Raw genomic sequence first — 21984 nt, forward strand, 5'->3', positions numbered from 1 at the left:
ATAAAATTACTAAAGAAAGGGATAAAATGGAATTGGAAAGAGGAACAGGAGAAGGCTTTTCAAATTCTCAAAGATAAATTTTCAAAAGGAACGAAAATATATCATCCCATGTATAATCTACCATTCATACTTAGAACAGATGCGTCCATCCAAAAGTTTGCAGGAGTACTATCTCAAGTACAAGACGAACAAGAGGTGCCAATATGTTTTATCTCTCGGGTGACAAAAACACATGAGCGAAAATATAGTGTGACAGAACTAGAGTTTGCCAGCGTACTATTCTGTGTGAACAAATTAAGATTTTATCTGCTACGGGCGAAATTCACAATCGAGACGGATCATGCAGCGTTGGTCCACATCATGAAGAACCGATTGGTGAATAACCGGATATACAGAGGCATCTTGTTATTACAGGAATACGATTTTGAGTTCCGATATATCAAGGGGAAAGATAACATCATAGCCGACGCTCTAACACGAGATGAAGCCACCGGGAAAAAAGAAGCAATCACGTTACACGTGGGATTAAACATTTTAACCCAAGAAGAAGGTGTGTTTTCTTTAAATGAAATACGAATGAATCAAGAAGAACTGGACGAAAGAGAAAAACGAAGAGCAGAGAGGGAAAACGACCTATTTTTCAAGAGAATAGACGGGAAGGAACTTTATTTGGTGACGCAAACATTGGCCGAGAAAATCATAAAAAGATTACATGAGGACAACGGACATATCGGCAGCAGGAAAGTTTGGCTGGTTTTTCGAGAAAACTATATATGCCGACAGGACTACCGCATTGCTAAGGAGGTTTCGCAAAAATGTGAGATGTGTCAAAGATACAAAAGTAGAAACTTCAAGAATGAAAACATCACAAAAAATATTGTATCCCATGGAAAATTGGAAATTGTGGCAATCGATATGTTAAGTGATCTGATCATGACGACCCAAAGGAATAAACATGTTTTGGCGATGGTGGATGTTTTTTCAAAATATGTAAAGTTATACAGTTGCCGCACCACAATAGGAGAAGAAATAATAAGAAAGATCGACAATTTTATCGCTACAGTGGGAACACCAAGAAACGATCATTTCAAAGGACAGCTGCGAAAAAGAGGAATTGAGACAAATTTTGTTAGCATCAGACACTCCCAGAGCAATCCTTCTGAACGTTTTATACAGGAAGTGACAAATTTTTTCCGTATTGCGACGAATGGACAACATCGACGATGGGATAGGAAAATAGCGGAAATCGAAAAGTATCTAAACACCATCCCAAGCACAGTAACCAAAGAGACACCGGAATACATAATGAAAGGTGTCATGCCGAGAAGACCATGGGAAGATCCAGAGCCAAGAATATACCAACAGGTGGTGGAAACTGTACAGAGAACGCTGAGACGAAGCAATGAGAAATATGTTCAAAGACAAAATCAAAATAGAAGAAGGAGAACAGTAACGTTCCATAGGGGCGAAAAGGTGCTTGTAAGGGCCTTAAGAGTGTCAAATCTCACTAGTGATATTTGTGCGAAGTTAATGCCTGTTTTCGAGGGTCCTTACATAGTAGATAACGAAAATGGGGTGAATAGCTATGTTTTGAAACATATTGATTCGGAAAAGATCAGAGGAATTTATAATATTCACGATGTGTATAAATATCATAAGTAAAGGAAGGAATGGCACATAGTAAATAGTTAAGGTAGGAAATAGGAAATAGGTTAGTATAATGAAGTAGGTATACCGGAAAATTGTTTTGCCTCGAGAAAATCGGTTGCAGATGCAAAGAATTTTATCTAATTCAAAAGGCGGGGATTTTGTTGCGGAATTGTTTTTTAAGGAAATTCAAAAAAATTAAATTTATATCAACGACCATGAAATGATAGTTTTTCATCACCCTGTATATGGCCAAATTTGTTTAGAATTTAATTTTACTAGTAAACAAGTGTTTCGGAAAAATTAAAACGATTAGTGATAATTATTCGACGAAATGGACGGGACATTAACAAAACATTTCGGTGATTAGAAAGTGGATAGAGCGTTGATGGGACAATAAAGTTTTTCAGGTCCTTCCGGGAAGGTATTTTAATATGGTATACAAACTGGATTATTTTTAGTTGTAAAAGTAGAGAGTAGAAAATAGCTAATTATGATTTTCCTTGAAATTTGACAAATTGGAAAAAGTTATGTGGAAGAATATTGGGTTTCTTAAGAAATAAATGGTTTGAGAGAGGTTGTTATTGAGTGGACGAAAAATATCGGGAGAAGGGATAATGGATGGGAGAGTATGGATTTGTGAGAAAAAATAAAGTCAGTGTGTAATGAACATCGAGAGAAGGCAGCCGAGTTTTTCAAAAGTGTAGAATCAGTGTAGAGTTGGTGTGATCAGCCTTTGTGAGCAGAGTCAAGTTGAAACCAAATCGTCGACCGGTTGAGGAGTTAATTTTCCTGGTCCGAGGGAGATTCCTTTGTTTGTCTAGAACGAGTAGCTGATTATTATCGGTTTGTGCACAAGATATTCGAGCAAGTCATGTGTGTTTTTCTTGGAAGCAGTTTTGACGAGGGGGACTTTTTCGCAACAACCAGAGAGTACGTGTCGAGAGAATCAAGGACAGCGCAATCCAGAAAACGAGGGAGTGAAGAATAATAGGTTTGTCAAATCATTTGTCTGAATGGAGAAAAGTTATTTATATCAAGACCATATTTGTTTGCTTGTTTATTGAACAATTTTTTTGTAACGCAGTTAGTCATTTCAAATTTGAGAAACCAATTCAAAAGAAGAAAAGGAAAATTCATTCAATTTAGTATGAGTAAATAAGAAATTAATTAAATACATAATTTTGTCAAAACAAGGAGATATCAGAGTTAGAGTTTTATTTTATTAAGCTAGGAATTGTTGCAACAAAGTTAAATTTTAATAATTTTGAATCATAGTACACGACATTTATATGAATTTGAGAGTGGTCAATTTCCCTGTTTCTACCCTGGAAGAAGTAAGCAACTAGAAATACTAGAATCCGTAGATTACAGGTATTGTATCAAATACAAAATTAGCCCTGATAATAAAATTGATTGGAAAATGTAATTGGAATTTAGTTATGTCTTTACATAGGCAATAAATAAAATAATTGGATAATCAATCAAATTAAGGCTATGGGTACATAATTCGCAAATATTTTACGTGTATCCCTACTTTTTCTGTCTTTACACGGCAAATTACGTGTAGTAAAATTCACACTGGTGTGGATATGTAAACATTACTAGAATGTCATTCTACTTGAAAATGTCATAATTAATTTAAAGAGATGGCTTTTGAATGTTCTTGGATAACTGTTATTTTTATAATTGCAAATTATTAATTCAGTTAATAAATGTGATAATTTTTTCACTAACTATGTTTTCAGTGATTGTAATAATTTATTTGTACAACAAAAACTAATAATCAATCGAGAAAAGAGGAAAAGTGGTAAAGTGATTTTTTAATAATATGTTGTTATTTTGGAACGCTTACAATTTTGAACATCTCTAACAACAAAATACTTGGATCACAGGATATATCTGATGTATTCTCTGCTTGGATCTTCCACAAATAATACACAATAAATAACTTTTTATTAAGTTCACGTCTTAAATCAATTATTTATCAAATACACTATATATCAATAATATTTAATCAATTTCTCAAAATATTCCCGATGCAATGTCAAATATTTAAAATTGTCACTGATTGTCAGTGTCTGACTGACAATATATGCTGAAAATATTATAGTATTTTTACTACAAAAACGTTATTACGTAGGCCAAAATTTTTGACGTAAGAGAACTGTCAAAACATTAGAATGTGACTTTTCATTATTGCTATGTTTATTATAAACACGGCAATAATGAAAAGTCACAATCTAATGTTTTGACAGTTCTCTTACGTCAAAAATTTTGACCTACGTAATAACGTTTTTGTACTAAAAATACTATATATTCGGTTGAGTGCGTTGTAAGACAAAGACAGATTTGGAAAATATTACCACGGACATGGTGTTCATTTTTTTCAAATCCTGAAAAAACCAATAAATATTTTTGAAAAATTTAAACGCAGAATGAAAGACTAAATTATTACCGAGGGCCGAAAGTCCCTTAGAATAAATAAAAAGTTTATTTTGAATGAGATATTTCAAATTAAAAATCACACTAAATTTTCTCTTAGTTTTTTCACCCCTGTAACTTATTAAAATAAACATTATAGAAGTTCTCAGGGACTTTCGGCCCTCGCTAATAACGTAATCTTTCATTCTGCGTTTAAATTTTTCAAAAATACTTATTAGTTTTCTCAGGATTTGAAAAAAATGAATCCCCATTTGAATAGCATTGCAGCCGAAAATACGTACCGATCCTCTTAAGAATTTGCTAATTAAGGCTATGGGTACATAATTCGCAAATATTTTACGCCTATCCCTACTTTTTCTGTCTTTACACGGAAAATTACGTGTAATAAAATTCTCTCTGGTATGGAAACTGCAGATGTAAACATTAGGTTGACAGTGACATTATCATTAGAAAGGTAGAGATGACTATTTCGGTTTCGTTCAGTTTTTGAATGTTCTTGGATAACCTTTACTTGTATAAATGATATAATTACTTTTTCACTAATTATGTATTCAGTGGTTACCATTATTTATATACTATACAAATAGTCGAAAAAGAAAAAAAGTTGTAAAGTTATTTTAATAATGTACTGTTACCATGGAAAGCTTAGATAAGGGTTGAACATGTGAAGAACTGCGTTGTATAGAGTATAGATGTAGTACTACTCAATTAATTTATAAAGATTTTATTTATTTCTTTATTTGTGTAAATTAAAATATGGGACGTTGTTACAAGAAATGTGTTACTGAAAAGCGAAGAAATAGAAATAAGCGAAGAATATAAAAATGAACAATTGTTATTTGTTAATTTTCTTCACAATTATTAAATTTTATTTAATAAAAGAATGACCCCAAAAATTAAGAATCTTCTTCTTAGTTTGTAAATTTTTCTATGACACACATTCATAAATGCTGCCATATTGTAACAAAAAAATACCTACGCCGAAGACGTCCACCCACCAACTTCACTTAAACTGAAGCAAAATACTACTAAACAAGCACATACTTCAAAAGCGTAGTACATTCTTCTATGTAGGCTGGTAAATAGTAGCAAATTCTACGGAGAAAAGCAAATGCTTTTTAAGTGTAGTGAAATCTTCAAAAATGTAGTACGTACTTGAAGCATTAGCATTTACTACATTTTATGCCACCATAGGCACTTTACTTTATAGCTAAACTCGTACCTATTTACGGTTATCGGAACAAACTCTTATAAATTAATATTTTTATTTGAACTTTAATGACTTTAAATACTTGGATTTTTCATAAATAATGTATAACCAATAAATAACTTTTTATTAATTGTACGCCTTAAGTCAATTATTATTTTTCAAATACACTATCAATACTATTTAATAAACAACTATTTGATTGATTTTATTAACATCGTAAAAGCGTTAAAAAACAGTAGCAGAATGAACTGCTATATCAAAATAGCGGGTCGGACACATCTCCACTTGTCACTGTCTTGAGTCTTGTCATAACATTATATTCGAATGAGTGCGTTGTATGACAAAGATAGCGAATGTTGGATTTCCACGGACATGGTGTTTATTTTTTTCGAATCCTGAAAAAACTAATACATATTTTTAAAAAATTTAAACACAAAATGAAAGACTAAATTATTATCGAGGGCCGAAAGTCCCTTAGAATATATAAGAAGTTTCTTTCGAATGAGATATTTCAAATTAAAAATCACACTACATTTTCTCTTAGTTTTTCACCCCTGTAACTTATTAAAATAAACATTACAGAAGTTCTCAGGGACTTTCGGCCCTCGCTAATAACGTAATCTTTCATTCTGCGTTTAAATTTTTAAAAAATACTTATTAGTTTTCTCAGGATTCGAAAAAAATGAATCCCCATTTGAATAGCATTGCAGCCGAAAATACGTACCGATCCTCTTAATCTAAATAAATAGAAAAGGTAGAGCATAAGAGTACATTAGACACGTTAAACATAACGTGTAATATGTCGTTAAGTTTAACGAAAAACAAAATACATTCAGTAGGCTGAACACAGAGTTGAAATCGTGCTAAGCCACAGTGGCGTAGCTAGCATGGGTGACACCCGGGGCGGTAATCGATGGTGTCACCCCAAATCCTAAAAATAAAAATTGTTAAAGTCAACGAAAATCCGATAAACGTATGTTTTGAATAATGAAAAAATTAAGAATTAAAATATCTTTTTTTCTAGCTTTACTAGCGGAAAACTCGGAAATCACATTTTCTATATTTATGTTTTGTGTGGCTTCATGTTCAATAGCTAATAAACCGAGGTTATTTTAGCCTTGTTTGCGTCGTTGTTGCTCGCAAGTAATTCTTGATTAATGTTATCTTACTAAAACTTCTCTCGCATGAAGCAACCTATACACAAATGGTCATAAACAATTTTAATACGACCATTATATTTGGGAGGGATTCCATGAAATCCCATTCCACATTGAGTTTTAAAAAGTCTACAGCTAAATACTTAGAGTCTGTAATATTCACGATTTAGGGGCTTGTAAATGTCTTCTGACCCTTGGTATTTCTAGCAGGAGATCTGCTTCTGATACCTCTTCATGGTAAAAGTCACAAAATGTTGAAACAGCTAATTTAAACTGTTCACTGTTCGCGAAAAGCAAGGTGTGTGTCTGCACAACCTCGAACAATGAAGCCACATCATGAATGGACTTTGATCTGGTTTCAAGTTAAACATTGAATAGGTCAAAACATTTCAACGTATCCTTTTGAAGTTCGTCTCGAAGAGTGAGTCCTGTATCTGTAGCTGACTCAACATCCACTAGTTTTTGACGTCGAATTAGTTTTTTGGGTGGGAATGTCGTCATCCTCATGTATTTTCGTGGCCATATCTATTGCTTTATCTACATATAATATGACCACCGTTTTTCTTCAATATAAAGACGAAGTGCCCCTATTTCTCTTAGTACACCATTCCAAAATAAACAATAACAAAGAAAAAATATGAAATTACAGACAGCGGGAATAAGGCTATGATGTACAAATTGGTTATAGTGTCTAAATTTTCTTGTTGATGATATAATTCCTCAATTAAAGCAACAACACTATCTATGTTTTGCCAATACTTTAACTGCAGCTTAGTGAGAACTCTAACGCGTTGTGAAAATTCGTTTAATAGATGCTTTGCTGTGTTTAATAAGCACTTCCCAGCAGCTAGTGGAAGCAGAAAAAAAAATAAAAATTGCACTCGACAGTTCTGAAAAATGTTACATAAGCGGTATTTTGAGCAAAAGAGTGCTGGCCACATAAATGAATTAAATGATCAATACATCTAACGAAAATAGCCTTTTTGTTTTTTGATTTTAATCAAAATGATTTGATTTAATAATTGCTTGTATTAATCCATGTAAGCCGCTCATACCAGCTGCATTATCGTATCCCTATGAACGGCACTTCATAATATCTAAACCATCAATTTCAAGCTTCTTGAGAATTTCGTTACGTAGATCCCAATACAAACTGCTTTTTTCATTTTAACGGAAAAATCTAAGAGATGCCTCTTTGACCTCGACTTTTCTCAGTTTCGTGTGTTCACAAAATAATATCGAATTGTATTTTGATTATAAAATAAGTAAAGTTACTAATTATCAATTCATTCTTTTGTGATGGAGTCTCCCGGGTGTCACCCCCGAAAGGGTGACACCCGGAGCGGACCGCCCCCTCCGCCCCACCCTAGCTACGCCGCTGCTAAGCCATTTGACTCCACTTTCATTATTGCAGGAGTTTTCACTTCCTTTTGGGTGATGATCCTGGTCCCATTAATTTACCATAAAAAATATCTATAGATTTACATACAAAAACCGTTTCCATTTAAGATATTTTATACCCTGTTTTTAAACTAGGAGGATTAATTAAAATTTATTGCGCCGTAATGCTTGTTTTTAATTGATCTAACCTCAGGCAAGTTTACTCCACTGTTACGAAATTTTTACACTACAGTAAAACCTCCGTTAACCGAAACATCGTTTAACCGAAACGGCTGACAGTTTCAATAATTTTGTCAATAAAAAGTAAATTATTATTGCAAAAGAGAAACAATTCAATGTTAACTTGTCAACATAGTCAACATTACTCGATCGAATCGAATTAGGCAAAACCTTATGACAAACATTACGAAATCACCTCATAGTATCTTTTGATACCAACTTTAACCAACAATACTGCGTAATTTGATATAAGAAGAATACAAAAAACAATGTTATTTTTAACCGAAATTCTTGTTATCCTAAATGGCATTCCCCCAAATATTTCGGTTAACGTACACTGAAAAAAATATTTTACATAGTACCAATGAACGCCAATCATTGACTTTTTTTACATTGAATCAATGAAAATTTCGTTAATACTATTAACACGTAGTTATTAAGTAATGACCATATTCATTATTACAATGTAATTCTATTCATTAAAAAATAATGAATAGAATCATTAATCCAATGAATCGTTTTATCTATCCAATGACTTTTTTCATAATACTAATAATTTTTTCATTGTATATATGAAACTATACATCAGGATTATGAGGTTAAATTAATGAATATAAAACGTTGCACTAATGTACAGTGTTCTTTAAATTACGAAGTCGTTTATTGAATCAATGTTTTCGTAACATTAAATAAATGTTTTCGACTTTGATTAATAACTCGATACATTGTTTTGATGTAACGCAATCATTGTATTAATGTAATATACCTGAATCAATCATTGTACCTGAATCAATCAATATACCTGAATCATTGTAGCAATAATCTTGTACATAAACCGATACATTTCTTAAAACTCTATAAGTGTTTTTATTGGTGTAAAAAAATCACGTGGCAACAGTTGCAGCCTCCTAGCAGACAGTCACCCTGCAGACTCTGAGGAGCGGTGTTTGGCACTAGTGATTTGGTTGATTTTTCTAAGGTATGTATTTACATATATTTTTAACTATTTATAAATTATTTTGTTGGATTTCTATAAAAAAAGTTGTACTTCTATTTCCACTTTTGCAGATTGATATGAACTTTGGAGTGACATTTGGAAATGGAAATGGACTTATTGATGGATGGGACAGCAATTTCGAAAGAATTATCTCCTCTCTTCGGTGTGAAAGTCATATCAAGAATAACACAAATAAATGTTTATTTGAAAAGATTACCCATGAAGACATTACGGAATTTAAGTACCTATTTCATTATTCAATCCTGCATATCTAGTAGATATTAATTAATTTTTGTTCTCTGTAAATTTTTTCAAAAGCTAATTCGACACCTATATAAAAGAACATAGGAACCATTTGAAAATATTGATAAATGGTATAATCTTATAAAAGATTAGTAAATTAAAACTTTAGGTGATTAAACCGTAAATAATCGAAAAATATTATTAACTCTTGCAGTCGGTAGTATATATCAAAGTAAAAATAAATATCTCAACATCTAGCAATTTTTTTCAGGATAAATTAAAATATTTCTATAAAAAAGTGATACCCAAAAATACAACTATGTTCACTATTTAGATTTATTTTTTTATAATAATTATTAATATAAATAATTGTAGATGGCTAACAATGCTAATCAATGGCTAATCTTTTTGTTCTACATCAATATTTTGTACGAACTAATAAAATTGTTAAAAAAAGATCTTAATGGACAACCAAATATATAATAAAATATACCATCAGAGATTTCCAGTAATCATTCTTACATCGGGAAGACCCAGCAAGAAGTCGAAGATCATATTAGATTTTTGAAATCAAAGAAAAATGCCATTCAACATTTGTTTTTTGTCTGGGTGGTGATAATTAATCCTAGAGAGATGTTGTATTTATGGAGATGTTATTGTAGACGTATTTATTTTCACGATATCAGGTGGTATACATTTTTTATATAATATAAATATACATATATTTTATAATCTCTATAATAAATTTCTGTTATATTTAGTTACTCAGTTTTTTCCAAATTACATTAAAAAGAGCTGTTTGTGGTAATTAAAAATATGTGTTTTTTTCTTCTTTAAAGTTATAGCCTAATAGATATTTAACATTAGTTTGAGAATCGGCAAAAAATCGTTGCTTCAACCTATATTTGTAATATTTATGTAGATATTAAGTCGTCATTTTGTTTACTTATTAACTATTTGTATGTTATACAGTGATGAGCGCTCTAATAACCGGCAAAATAGCACAAAAGATGGAAAACGTATTAAGTTGTGAGATAAAAAGAAATGAAACTAGTCGAGCTGGGACATTTAGCGATATTAACCTATAAATTTACGTTATATTGATTGTTTATCACCTTTACACGTATCGGACGAGTTTGGCAACTGCCACTGCCACAGTGACAGTTTTAGTTGACATACTCCTCTGACACGTGTAAAGGTGGGAAAAAATCAATATAATGTAAATTTATAGGTTAATATCGCTAACTGTCCCATCCCGACTAGTTTCATTTCGTTTTATCTCACAACAATAAGTTTTCCATGTTTTGTGCTATTTTGCCGGTTATTAGCGCGCTCATTACTGTATACAAATATATATGAAGATGACATTCACTGAACCAAAAAAGTACGTAAATATAATGGAAAAAAATTGATTCAAAAACGGGGAGCATTAATTTTCGTCCAAAGATCAGTATCGTTGGTCCAATGTAAGTAGATACATTAACTAATCCTCAAAAACATTAACTTCTATGAACTAGTACGTTCATTCAATGTATTTTCTAGTTAAGAATTAATGTACCGATACATTGATTCAATGTACCGATCCATTGATTCAATGTACCGATACATTGATTCATTGTATACCGAATTGTATACCGAACATTGATTCTTAACAACAAAGTACATTGAATGAACGTAATAATTCATAAAAATTAATGTTTTTGAGCATTAGTTAATGTATCTACTTACATTGGACCAATGATACTGATCTTTGGACGAAAATTAATGCTCCCCGTTTTGGTCCAAGAGCTGTGAGACATTTTTGAGTAGGTATTTTAGGCAAGCTGAAAATTTTTCAGGTGACTCTTCCATAATAGCCTAATACAAAAATGCCGGTCTGGCTGGAGGGTAGCGGTTATTTTCCCCAAAAATCCCCCCCAAAGTTAAAAAAAGGGTAAAAATTGTTATTACAAAAAATATCATTGACGTGACTTTAAAGTAAATTTAAATATTCAAATATTAGGAAAATAAACAAGCCAGGCGATTTGAGGGCGATTTTAGCTCTGCAAGATACTTGCATGGGCGTCCCAGGATTATTTTCAGGGGATGCATATTAACTTCAGAAGATTTTATCTGAATCTGTACATACTATTAACATGTATAAAATATACAACTATACATGCATAGCTATGTATATTCCTTCTGGACAGGGAGGTACAATTGTTATTTTGACAGGGTATTTTTTAATATTAAAAATAAATATTCTAAAAAAGGCAGCTTTTTGGTGAAATTTTCCAACTGCCATGTGATCAAACAAATTACGGGTTCATATAAATGAAAAGCGCTATAGGTAAGCAGCAGTGTGAGAAAGAGCGTATACCGATAGCTGTTTGCGTCCTCTGTTCTAGCGAAGTGAGTCCGTTCGCTCGAGAAAAATCACGTGACCTGGTGATACCCATGTTGTTGTGACTCGAAACGTTAGAGTAATTGTTATATATTATAGTTTTTTAAGTAACTTTTCCTTAATTAAAGGAAAATAATACGTACTATACAATAGATTTTGCAAATATGATAGGAAATGACAAATTTATTATTATAAATATATAGGTAGAAAATTATAAAACTATAAACTAAATAAATTCTGTGTCCGAATCTTGTACTTCTTCTTCAAACTCCTCATCTGAGCTTAAATATTCATTCTTTTCTTCTTCGTCAGACTCCCCTCGAGACTCAGATTATTCTTCTACATGAACTGTAGATAGTTGTAATATGCATTTAGAATTTATTAAAAATTAATTACTGATTAATTAATTGATTTGCTACGTATTCTCTGTCATTTTGTACGGAGTCGAAGCCTGCACAACCACGGGCGCATCTGAAGAAAGACTTGCCATTGTTGAGATGTGGTGTTATCGAATAATGTAAAAAAATAATGTACACAACACGTAACAAACGCGGAAACATTAAGAAAGATGAAAATTAGACAAGAAATACTCAACACTATGAAGGAAAAAAATGAGCTACTTTGGTCATATACTAAGAAATAAAAAACCTGATGTGATTGGTTATATAAGGAAAAGTATTAAGTATTGGTTTTAAAAGAAAGAATACGTAGCAACTCAATTAATTAATCACTAATAATCTTTTAATTAACTCTAAATACATATTATAACTATTTACAGATTAGGTAGAAGACGAATCTGAGTCTTGAGGGGAGTCTAACAAAGAAAAAGAGAATGAATATTTAAGCTCAGATGAGGAGTTTGAAGAAGAAGTACAAGACACAGAATTAATTTAGTCTATAGTTTAATACTTTTCTACCTATATATTTATAATAATACATTTGTTTTTTTTTTCTATCATATTTGCAAAATCTACAGTGATGAGCGCGCTAATAACCGGCAAAACAGCTCAAAAGATGGAAAACATAATACATCTCGAAACAAAAAGAGATGAAACTCTTTTTGTTTCGCAATGTGTTATGTTTTCAACCTTTTGAGCTATTTTGCCGGTTATTAGCTTGCTCATCACTGTATTGTATAGTACGTATTATTTTCCTTTAATTAAGAAAAAGTTACAACAACATGGTTATCGCTAGGTCACGTGATTTTTCTCGAGCGAACGGACTCGCTCAGTTAGAACAGAGGACGCAAACAGCTATCGGTATACGCTCTTTCTCACACTGGTGCTTACCTATAGCGCTTTTCATTTATATGCACCCGTAATTTGTTTGATCACATGGCAGTTGGAAAATTTCACCAAAAAAAACCTGTCTTTTTTAGAATATTTATTTTTAATATTAAAAAATACCCTGTCAAAATAACAATTGCACCTCCCTGCCCGGAAGGAGTGTACATAGCTATGCATGTATAGTTGTATATTTTATACTCGTTAATAGTATGTACAGATTCAGATGAAATCTTGTGAAGTTCAGATGCATCCCCTGAAAATAATCCTGGGACGCCCATGCAAGTATCTTGCAGAGTTAAAATCGCCCTCAAATCGCCTGGTCTGTTTATTTTCTTTATATTTGAATATTTAAATTTACTTTAAAGTCACGTCAATGGTATTTTTTGTAATATCAATTTTTGCCCTTTTTTTAACTTTGGGGTGGATTTTTGGGGAAAATAACCGCTACCCTCCAGCCAGACCGGCATTTTTGTATTAGGCTATCATAGAAAAGTCACCTGAAAAATTTTCAGGTTGCCTAAAATACCTACTCAAAAATGTCTCACAGCTCTTATACTATTTTTGAATCAATGTTTTTTTCATTATATTTACGTACTTTTTTGGTTCAGTGTAGGTTTTACTGTATTGACATTTATAAAACTTTGACACTACTAGCACTTCATAGGTTAATTATGTTATATCAGCGAGGTTTTGTGTTTTCTGCGTTATTTCTTCAGTTATTAGATTTTTAGTCTGCATTCATATAAAAAACAGTTGTCTTTAGAACTATTTAGCGACGTATTACTATAATATACCATTTATGGATTACCGTCGAAGGCCGACATGATCCACGGTTCTTAGACATACTAAGGTTGCCCAGATCGACGGTGGTGGGGAGACTTCAATTTTTGACTTTACGTCACAAGAATATAGAATCCCATATTTTTAAATGATTTTCGATCATTGACTGTGTGTTATTGTGTAAATATGTGTAGTATTTGTGTTATTATTAAATAATAAGACAAATAATACAAATTTTATCTTATACCGGGTGGTGAATCGTAAAACGGGCCATCGGAAAGTCAATGTAAAATTCTAAACTGTTGAATTCCTGCTTCCCTAATTATTTTACATCAAAAGTCATGAGAGAATATTTGTAGAGAATTGAAGTCTGTATTAAAATCAACAGTTAAAATTGTTCTACGATTTAACCCATTTAGCGCCAACGGTTCGAAAACGCACCATTTTTTTGTAGAATTTTTTTTGACAATTCGTTAATTTTTTTTAAATCTTTGTATTTTTTAGCAACCAGAAGATATAAGAGTAATTAAATTTAATTTTGTTTAATTTCCAAACTCATGTTTTCATCACAAAAATATTTTCTAAATGTACGACATTTTCAATCCTTCGACACAACTTTATTTTTTCTGTAGTAATTTTATTGGCATAATACTTTTGTGGTCAAATAAATTAAAACATTATTTTTTTAACCTGTTTGTACATCAATTGATATAAAAATTGTAAAAAAAAATTTCTAAGTCATCAAATCTCGCGTTTGAAAATAATGGTTCGATAACGAACCGTTGGCGGAAGTCGACTTATAATCCTGTCTGATCAGGAATTTCAAGGTGACGCACAGGCAGTAATTTGTTGGTATATTTTTATGTGTAAAATGTGTAAAAGCACGTATCCACTATGCTTGCGCTTTGAGCTCCTGCCACTGCTCCACATAGTGGATACGTTTGCCGCTCCCGGACTGTGCAATTGTGCGCACTCTGCCTCGGCGTTCCAATCTGTGGCGGTTTATATGTAAGGGGCCGCATACCCTATCGATTGGAGCAGTTGCAGGGAGCGCGGAGCGCAAGAGGTTCGTAAAAATAGTCGATGGTTGGCGCTCTCGGACCGTGCAACAATGTGCGCTCCGCCTCAACGGTCCAATAGGTGGCTGTTTATATGTAGAGGAGCGGATGCCGTCTCGATGGGAGCAGTTGTAGGGAGCGCGGAGCGCAAGAGGTTTGTGAACATAGTGGATGATTGGCGCTCCCGGACCGTGCAACAGTGCCCGCTCCGCCCCGGCGGTCCAATAGGTGGCGGTTTATATGTAGAGGATCGCATGCGGTATCCATGGGACCAGTTGCAGGGAGCGCGGAGCGCAACCTTTCACTATGTTTGTAAACATAGTGAATGGTTGGCGCTCCTGGACCGTGCAACAGTGCGCGCTCTGCCTCCGCGTTCCAATTGGTGTTGGTTTATATGTAGAGGAGCGCATACCGTATCGATTGGAGCAGCTGCAGGGAGCGCGGAGCGCAAGATGTTTGTGAACATAGTGGCGCTTCCGGATCGTGCAACAGTGCGCGCTCCGTTTTGGTAGTCCAGGCCCATTTACACTCTAAATGTGTTGAGACTTTTCACAAAAAATAAAATTGTGCATTTCAATTTTTATAGCTCAATTCCGCCAAAGGTTCGAAAACGAACCATTTTGTTGTTGTGACACCTGCCATTATCAAAGTGTAAAACAATTTTTTTACGATTGTTTAAATTTATTTTACTCTAGTTAATCAAATATATTACATAATATTGCAGTATTTCTTTGCTTGGCGGTTAATGGGTTAAACGCATTAAAATTTTTTGAAAAATACAATACATTTGCCACAGTAGGTATGTGTGTAAAAGTTAAGCCACACGTTACTATTAACTGACAAAAATACCAAGTTTCTTGTAACTGACAGTGCTCACACCATTAAATGAATAAAAAATATTCATTATTAATACTTTCTCCGCAGCTGAGGGTATCTTATCAACTGTATTGCTTTTAATTAGTGATAAAATAAAAATATTGACAGTTCCAAAATGTAAAAATAATAACTTCATTGTGACATTGCACTGTGTGTGGCCTAATTTTGGGCTGAAAACGTATTTTTACGCATTTTTACTAAATTTTTGAATACATTTAACTTGTAGAACAATTATAACAGTTGTTTTCAATACAGATTTCAATCCTCTACAAATAGTTTCTAATGTCTTTTGATGTAAAATAATTAGGGAAGCAGGAATTCAACAGTTTAGAATTTTACATTGAGTTTCCTAGGGGCCGTTTTCCAATTCACCACCCGCTAATATCCTAGTTTACTTTATATTTTTGTATTTGTAATTTTTATGTTGTTTCCCGTAAAAACTTATTGTGAATTATTCATGAAAGTTGTACATCGTTCCTATTGTAGAAGTTTAAATAAGAATATATATTTATAAGGTAGGTTAAAACGTTAAAATTTCATTATGTGTTAACGTAATAATAATGTTGATGATATTTTAGAATGCCAGGTACAGGCTGTAGTGTGGCCAAATTTATAAGGTACCTATTCTTTAAATTCTTACAATAAATTATACATGTACCTAATTCTAATTCACATAATCCTAGCGGACCTCTAAGGATAGTATGTATTCAATAGTTAATCCAGTATTAATGGAAACTCAACGACAAATTTTCAGTGTATAATGGAGATTGAAGTCCTAGATTTCCGTAAATTTTGCATGGATAAATATCAACAGTTTTCCATAATTGGGTATTATCTTCCACTAAACATCTTTATTTCTTAACTATCTTGATTATTTTCCATACACTAAAGACATATAAATACCGATAAAGGGGAAGGAGCAAAATGCAAAATTTTGACGCACGTCAAAGTTCTCATTAGTTTTTTAAATGTATTCATTTTTTTCGAATCCTAGATTTCCGTAAATTTTGCATGGATAAATATCAACAGTTTTCCATAATTGGGTATTATCTTCCACTAAACATCTTTATTTCTTAACTACCTTGATTATTTTCCATACATTAAAGACATATAAATACCGATAAAAGGGAAGGAGCAAAATGCAAAATTTTGACGCACGTCAAATTTCTCATTAGTTTTTTAAATGTATCCATTTTTTCGAATCCTGAAAAAACTAGTAAATATTTTTTAAAAACTTAAACGCAGAATGAAAGACTACATTATTACCGTGGGCCGAAAGTCCCTGAAAACTTCTACAATGTTTATTTTAATAAGTTACAGGGCTGAAAATAAAAGAGAAGTGTGATTTTTAATTGCAAATATTTCATTCAAAAGAAACTTTTTATTTACTCTAAGGGACTTTCGGCCCTCGGTAATAACGTAATCTTTCATTTTGAGTTTAAATTTTTCTAAAATACTTATTAGTTTTTTCAGGATTCGAAAAAAATCATATTATGATTCAATTTACAGTACACTCGTGACGTTCATCATCATCACTGGCTCGACAGCCCTTTCTGGGTCTTGGCCTGTTCCAGGATTCTTCTCCACTCTGATCTGTTTCGTGTTTTTCTTCTCCAGTTTTTTATTTTTAAGGTTATTACATATATCATTTTCTATTTGTTCTAAATATCTCAGCTTCGGTCTTCCTCTTGTTCTTTTTCCTACTGGCATCTGTTTGAATATTTTGTTTGGTATTTCGCCTTCTTCCATTCTTTCTACATGTCCCATCCAACGCAGCCGTCCTATTTTAACGAATGTTATGATATCCGGATCCTGGTATATTTCGTATAGTTCAAAGTTGTACCTTCTTCGCCAAATTCCGTATTCTTTTGTGCCCTTATATATGGGTCGCAAGATTTTTCTTTCAAAGGTGGCTAGCAATGTTTCCTCTCTTTTAGTGAGTGTCCAGGTTTCTGAGCCGTATGTGAGTAGCGGTCTTATTAAGGTTCTGTATATTTGGCATTTTGTTTTCCTTGCGACGTTATCTGATCTTAGTTGCCGAATTAAGCCATGGTAACTTTTATTGGTAATAAATATACGCCTCTTCACTTCCTCTGCTACGTTATTATCAGACGTGACTAGGGATCCCAAGTACGTAAAGTTTTTTACCCCCTCAATATTATATTCTCCTATTGTTATATTTTGTGGCTGCCTTATTTCTGTGTTTTTACTTACTTGCATGTATTTTGTTTTGTTCTGGTTGATTTTAAGGCCACTATTTTGTGCAGTTCGTTCTATTTGATTGAATGCCTCTGTCATCTCTCTTCTTGATCTTGCGATTATGTCAACATCATCTGCAAATACTAGTATTTGCACGCTTTTATTAATGATTGTTCCTCGAGTATTGACTGTTGTGTCCTCGTGACACTCGTGACGTTATCGCACCCTTAATGTTCATTGGTTAGTCGATCTGGGCAACCGTAGTAATGTCTAAGAAGCGTGAACATGATCAACCAAACCAGAGGATGTATTTGGTGATTTTTCTATTGATATTATTGGGTGTGAATCTGTCTTTTGAGTTTACTCCTCGTGGTTTAAAAACAGAGGATAGTTATTCTATTTTCAGTGGCCCCCCTGTACAATAAACAAATTAACAATAAGTATTTGATTTATCCATTTTACTCCTTTATCTAAAACTTTTCTTTTTTTCAGACAAACCATTGAAATGGACCAGTCAATTGTGCAGACCACGGAAGGAAAATTAAGGGGATGTATTAGACACACTTTTGATGGTGAAGAGTTTTATGGCTTCCTTGGAATTCCTTACATTAAACCAGCTTTAGGAGACCTACGATTTAAGGTATATTCAAGCATTATTATTAAATATTATGTATTTCTAGCACTACTTTCAAATAGTAGAGTAAATAAATGAATCGTCGGTTCCAAGAAATGTTTAGAATCTATACATTTAGGTGTTAGAAATAAAAACAGTACAACATTTTTCTTCTTCTTCTTTTTCTTTTCTTCTTCTTCGGCTTGTTCCCATTCTGAGTTTGTCGGTTTCATCTTCCACTCACAGCACTCTACTCTCCCAGTCACTTTCTTTGAGGTCTTTATCTATCATAGCGTTTCGCTATGTACGTTTTATATCTCATAAAAGGCCTTCCTCTAAATCTTACTTCCAGCTTGTCCTAGTTCAACATTATTTTCGGCCACCTGTGTGAGTCGCATTCTTTATACATGCTCGTACCACTGCAGAGCTCCGTTTTTTAACTTTTTTCTAATTGAGCATTCTACTTTCATTCTGTACCATATTTTCTGTTTTTATTAGATCCTTTTTGTTCTTATTATTTCGTATTGTTGTTGTCATTGGCCATACTTCCGCTCCATGTACCGTAATATTCAATACTCTGCTCCGAAAGATCCTTTTTTTGTTCTCTTTGATTAGGGTGTTGTTCCATATCATTTCATGGAATGTTATCGTGGCTTAGTTCTCCCGTGCTATTTTCATTTCTATATCTTCCATCCAAAAGTACCACCTCGGCTTATCATTGACCCTAAATACTTAAAAGTCTGACAACTCTTAATTCATTCATTCATTAAGCATTACAATCCCTTGGGATTATAGCTAACGCCATCGCGTTTAAAATCCCATTTTTGGGTGAGGTGGATTACTCCTCTGTCATTTATAGCTTGCTGTATGTCTTTGCTGCTGTCATGACACTTTTTTCCATTTCTTTCTGTCCTTGCACTGAACTCTCCAGTCTTTCACATTCATTGCTCTTATGTCTTCTTCTACATCATCCAGCCATCTTCTTCTGGGTCTTCCTGTGCACCTGGGCCATAGTGGTGTCCAGTTAGTTATCCTTCTCAACATATCCGACTGTGGGCGTCTTTGTATAATATGTCCTATCCATTCTAAGCGAAGCGATTTTATGTATCTGACTATAATTTCTCTTTTTTATTCTTCTTTAATTTCGACATTTGTTTTCATTCGTATTTCTCACTCTATTGTTACATTGTGGCCCAGTATTGTTCTCATTATTTTTCTTTCAAATTTCAGAAGACTATCTTCTTCTTTCTTATTAATCGTTGTTGTTTCCATCCCATATGTAACAACCAGTCTAATTAAGGTCTTATAAATATATGTTCATCTTGGTTCTCTTACTTAGGGTCTTCTCAGCAGATTTCTGTTCATTCCATATGTTTTTTTTTTGTCTTTCAGAATTCTTTCCTCTGTTCTCACTTCTCCGGTTTTCCCTATTGTTGCTCCCAAGTAGCTAAAGTTAAATACAGTCTCAAATTTATGGTTCTGCGTTATTAGATGTTAGTAGATGTTAGTAGATGTAACGGCTTTTATAAGTGCCATCTTCATCTTCGCTCTGACGACTAGATCATCTGCATATGCTACCAGTTGAAGTTGATCTGTAATAATGTTTTTGTTTGAAAAGTTTGTCCTCCTTATTATTACTTCCAACATCAGGTTAAATAGTGTCGGTGAGATAGAGTCGACTTGTTTTACGCCTTTGTTTATATTGATTTCGTTAGAAGTTGTTCCGTTGAAGCTGATCTTTACTGTGGTATTCTTTAGGCTCACTGTTAACATATCGCACACCTAGTTCAATAGTGCCACAAGTGCAAAACACAATATTCTCGAGAAATGAGCAAAACGTTCTGTAGCAAACGCGTTATGCCCTGTAAATAATTTATTTTGAGAATGACTGGCTTCAAAATTACAATTTAGGTAGCAAATTATACAGTTATTCGCTGGATCTTATTACAATTTATTAAAATTGTGAAGAAAGTCATTTATAAAATGATACCTAGGAGATACGGCGGCAATATAATGAAAAAATCAATTGATTTTTGCAGTTGTGGCCGTATTGGACGTATTGAATAATTACATCCGTTGTATTGTTGCAGTGTATATTATCGCCACATCTCCCAGTTATAGTCCAAGTAATGAAGCTTGAAATAGGACAAAACCTCGCAATTTTTACAGAATGGATCGATTTGCTTGAAAATTTGAGAATAAGTAGTGGATAGTCCAAGGATCACAATCTATATGATGCCGAAAGGCGCTTTTACCATGGGGGTGGTTGGCACCCCCTGTTGGGGGTGGAAATTTTTTACTATATTTTGACCGCAAAAGTTGGTAAAAACGTTCATTCTAAGCAAAAAATGTTCTATACATTTTTTTGATAAATTTAATAGTTTTCGATTTATTCGCTATCGAAAGTGTTAGTATTATATCGAAAAATCAATGTTTTTAATCATTTTTCTGCTAATAACTCCAAAAGTTTTCGTTTTATCAAAACAACCTTACTTAACAAAAATGTACTATTTGAAAAAATAAACAAAACCGTGTTTTTTAATTTTCTTTAAGACCAACAGTAATCAAGATATACTTTATTATATGTTAGCTCTCCTTTGTCAAATGTTAAATATTGTAGTTTCAAAGTCAAAAGACGGGAAAAATATGCATTTTTCGAGAATAACTTGTTAAAACTAATTTAAAGAATTTAAAAATATCTATCTCTAGAAATAAAAAAGAAGTCTCTAGCTCAAAAATTAAGCGACTTATAATGAAAAGAATGTCAGTCCCTATTTTTTTCAGCGCAAAAGTGGTCGGAAGCAACCCCGTAATTACCACCCTAATTAAAACTAGTCATTGACTTTATTTGGTCTTATTTATTTATGTATTATTAATAGGTTCGAGAAGTTTGACCGACTTAGAATGATTCGTTTTTAAAAAAATGAAGTTAACAGCGATTAACGAATTTTTGTAGTTTGGAAAAAATGGCATTTTCTTCTGAATAGAAAGATTAGCATCAGAGATGTGAAAAAATGTTTAAATATTAAATTGTAGCTAATTTAATTCCCAAGAATTTGGTGTGAAAAAACTTTTTCTATGACAAAAATTAAGTGAGCTATTGACAATTAAAACTTGTAATAGCATGCAAAAACCACCTTTACCAACCCTTCCAAAGTCACCTCTTTTTGTGACCAAAAATTTAAGTACGATTTAATATTAATAGGCTTGTAGATCTTGTAAAAACCTACAAAATTCTTTTATACCAAACTTTCTAAGGTACAAAATAAAAAAGTTACGGTTAAAAAATCAACATATTTTTTTGAGAAAAAAAAAAGGAGAAATCCAATTGTAAGCATAATAATGTAAGTTAGCGGTGTTTTTAGTCATTGGCCTTATTCATTCTTCTTTATTTGTGTATTATTAATAGATTCTAGAAGTTTGACTGGCTTAAAATGATTAGTTTTTAAAAAACTGAAGTTAAAAGCGAA

At 32.8% G+C, this 21984-nt stretch overlaps 1 protein-coding gene across 2 annotated transcripts in view; it reads left to right on the forward strand.

Moving 5' to 3' along the window:
• Positions 1-21984, forward strand: part of LOC114335583 (esterase B1-like) — a 210499-nt gene that overhangs the window by 52896 nt on the left and 135619 nt on the right. For both annotated transcript variants that reach the window (XM_050659462.1, XM_028285840.2), the window contains one exon: positions 18394-18541. In XM_050659462.1, coding sequence (XP_050515419.1) covers positions 18394-18541 — 148 coding nt within the window. The remainder of the gene's footprint in view (positions 1-18393; positions 18542-21984) is intronic.

The sequence above is a fragment of the Diabrotica virgifera genome, chromosome 8 (genome assembly GCF_917563875.1).
Source record: "Diabrotica virgifera virgifera chromosome 8, PGI_DIABVI_V3a".
Lineage (NCBI taxonomy): Eukaryota > Metazoa > Arthropoda > Insecta > Coleoptera > Chrysomelidae > Diabrotica > Diabrotica virgifera.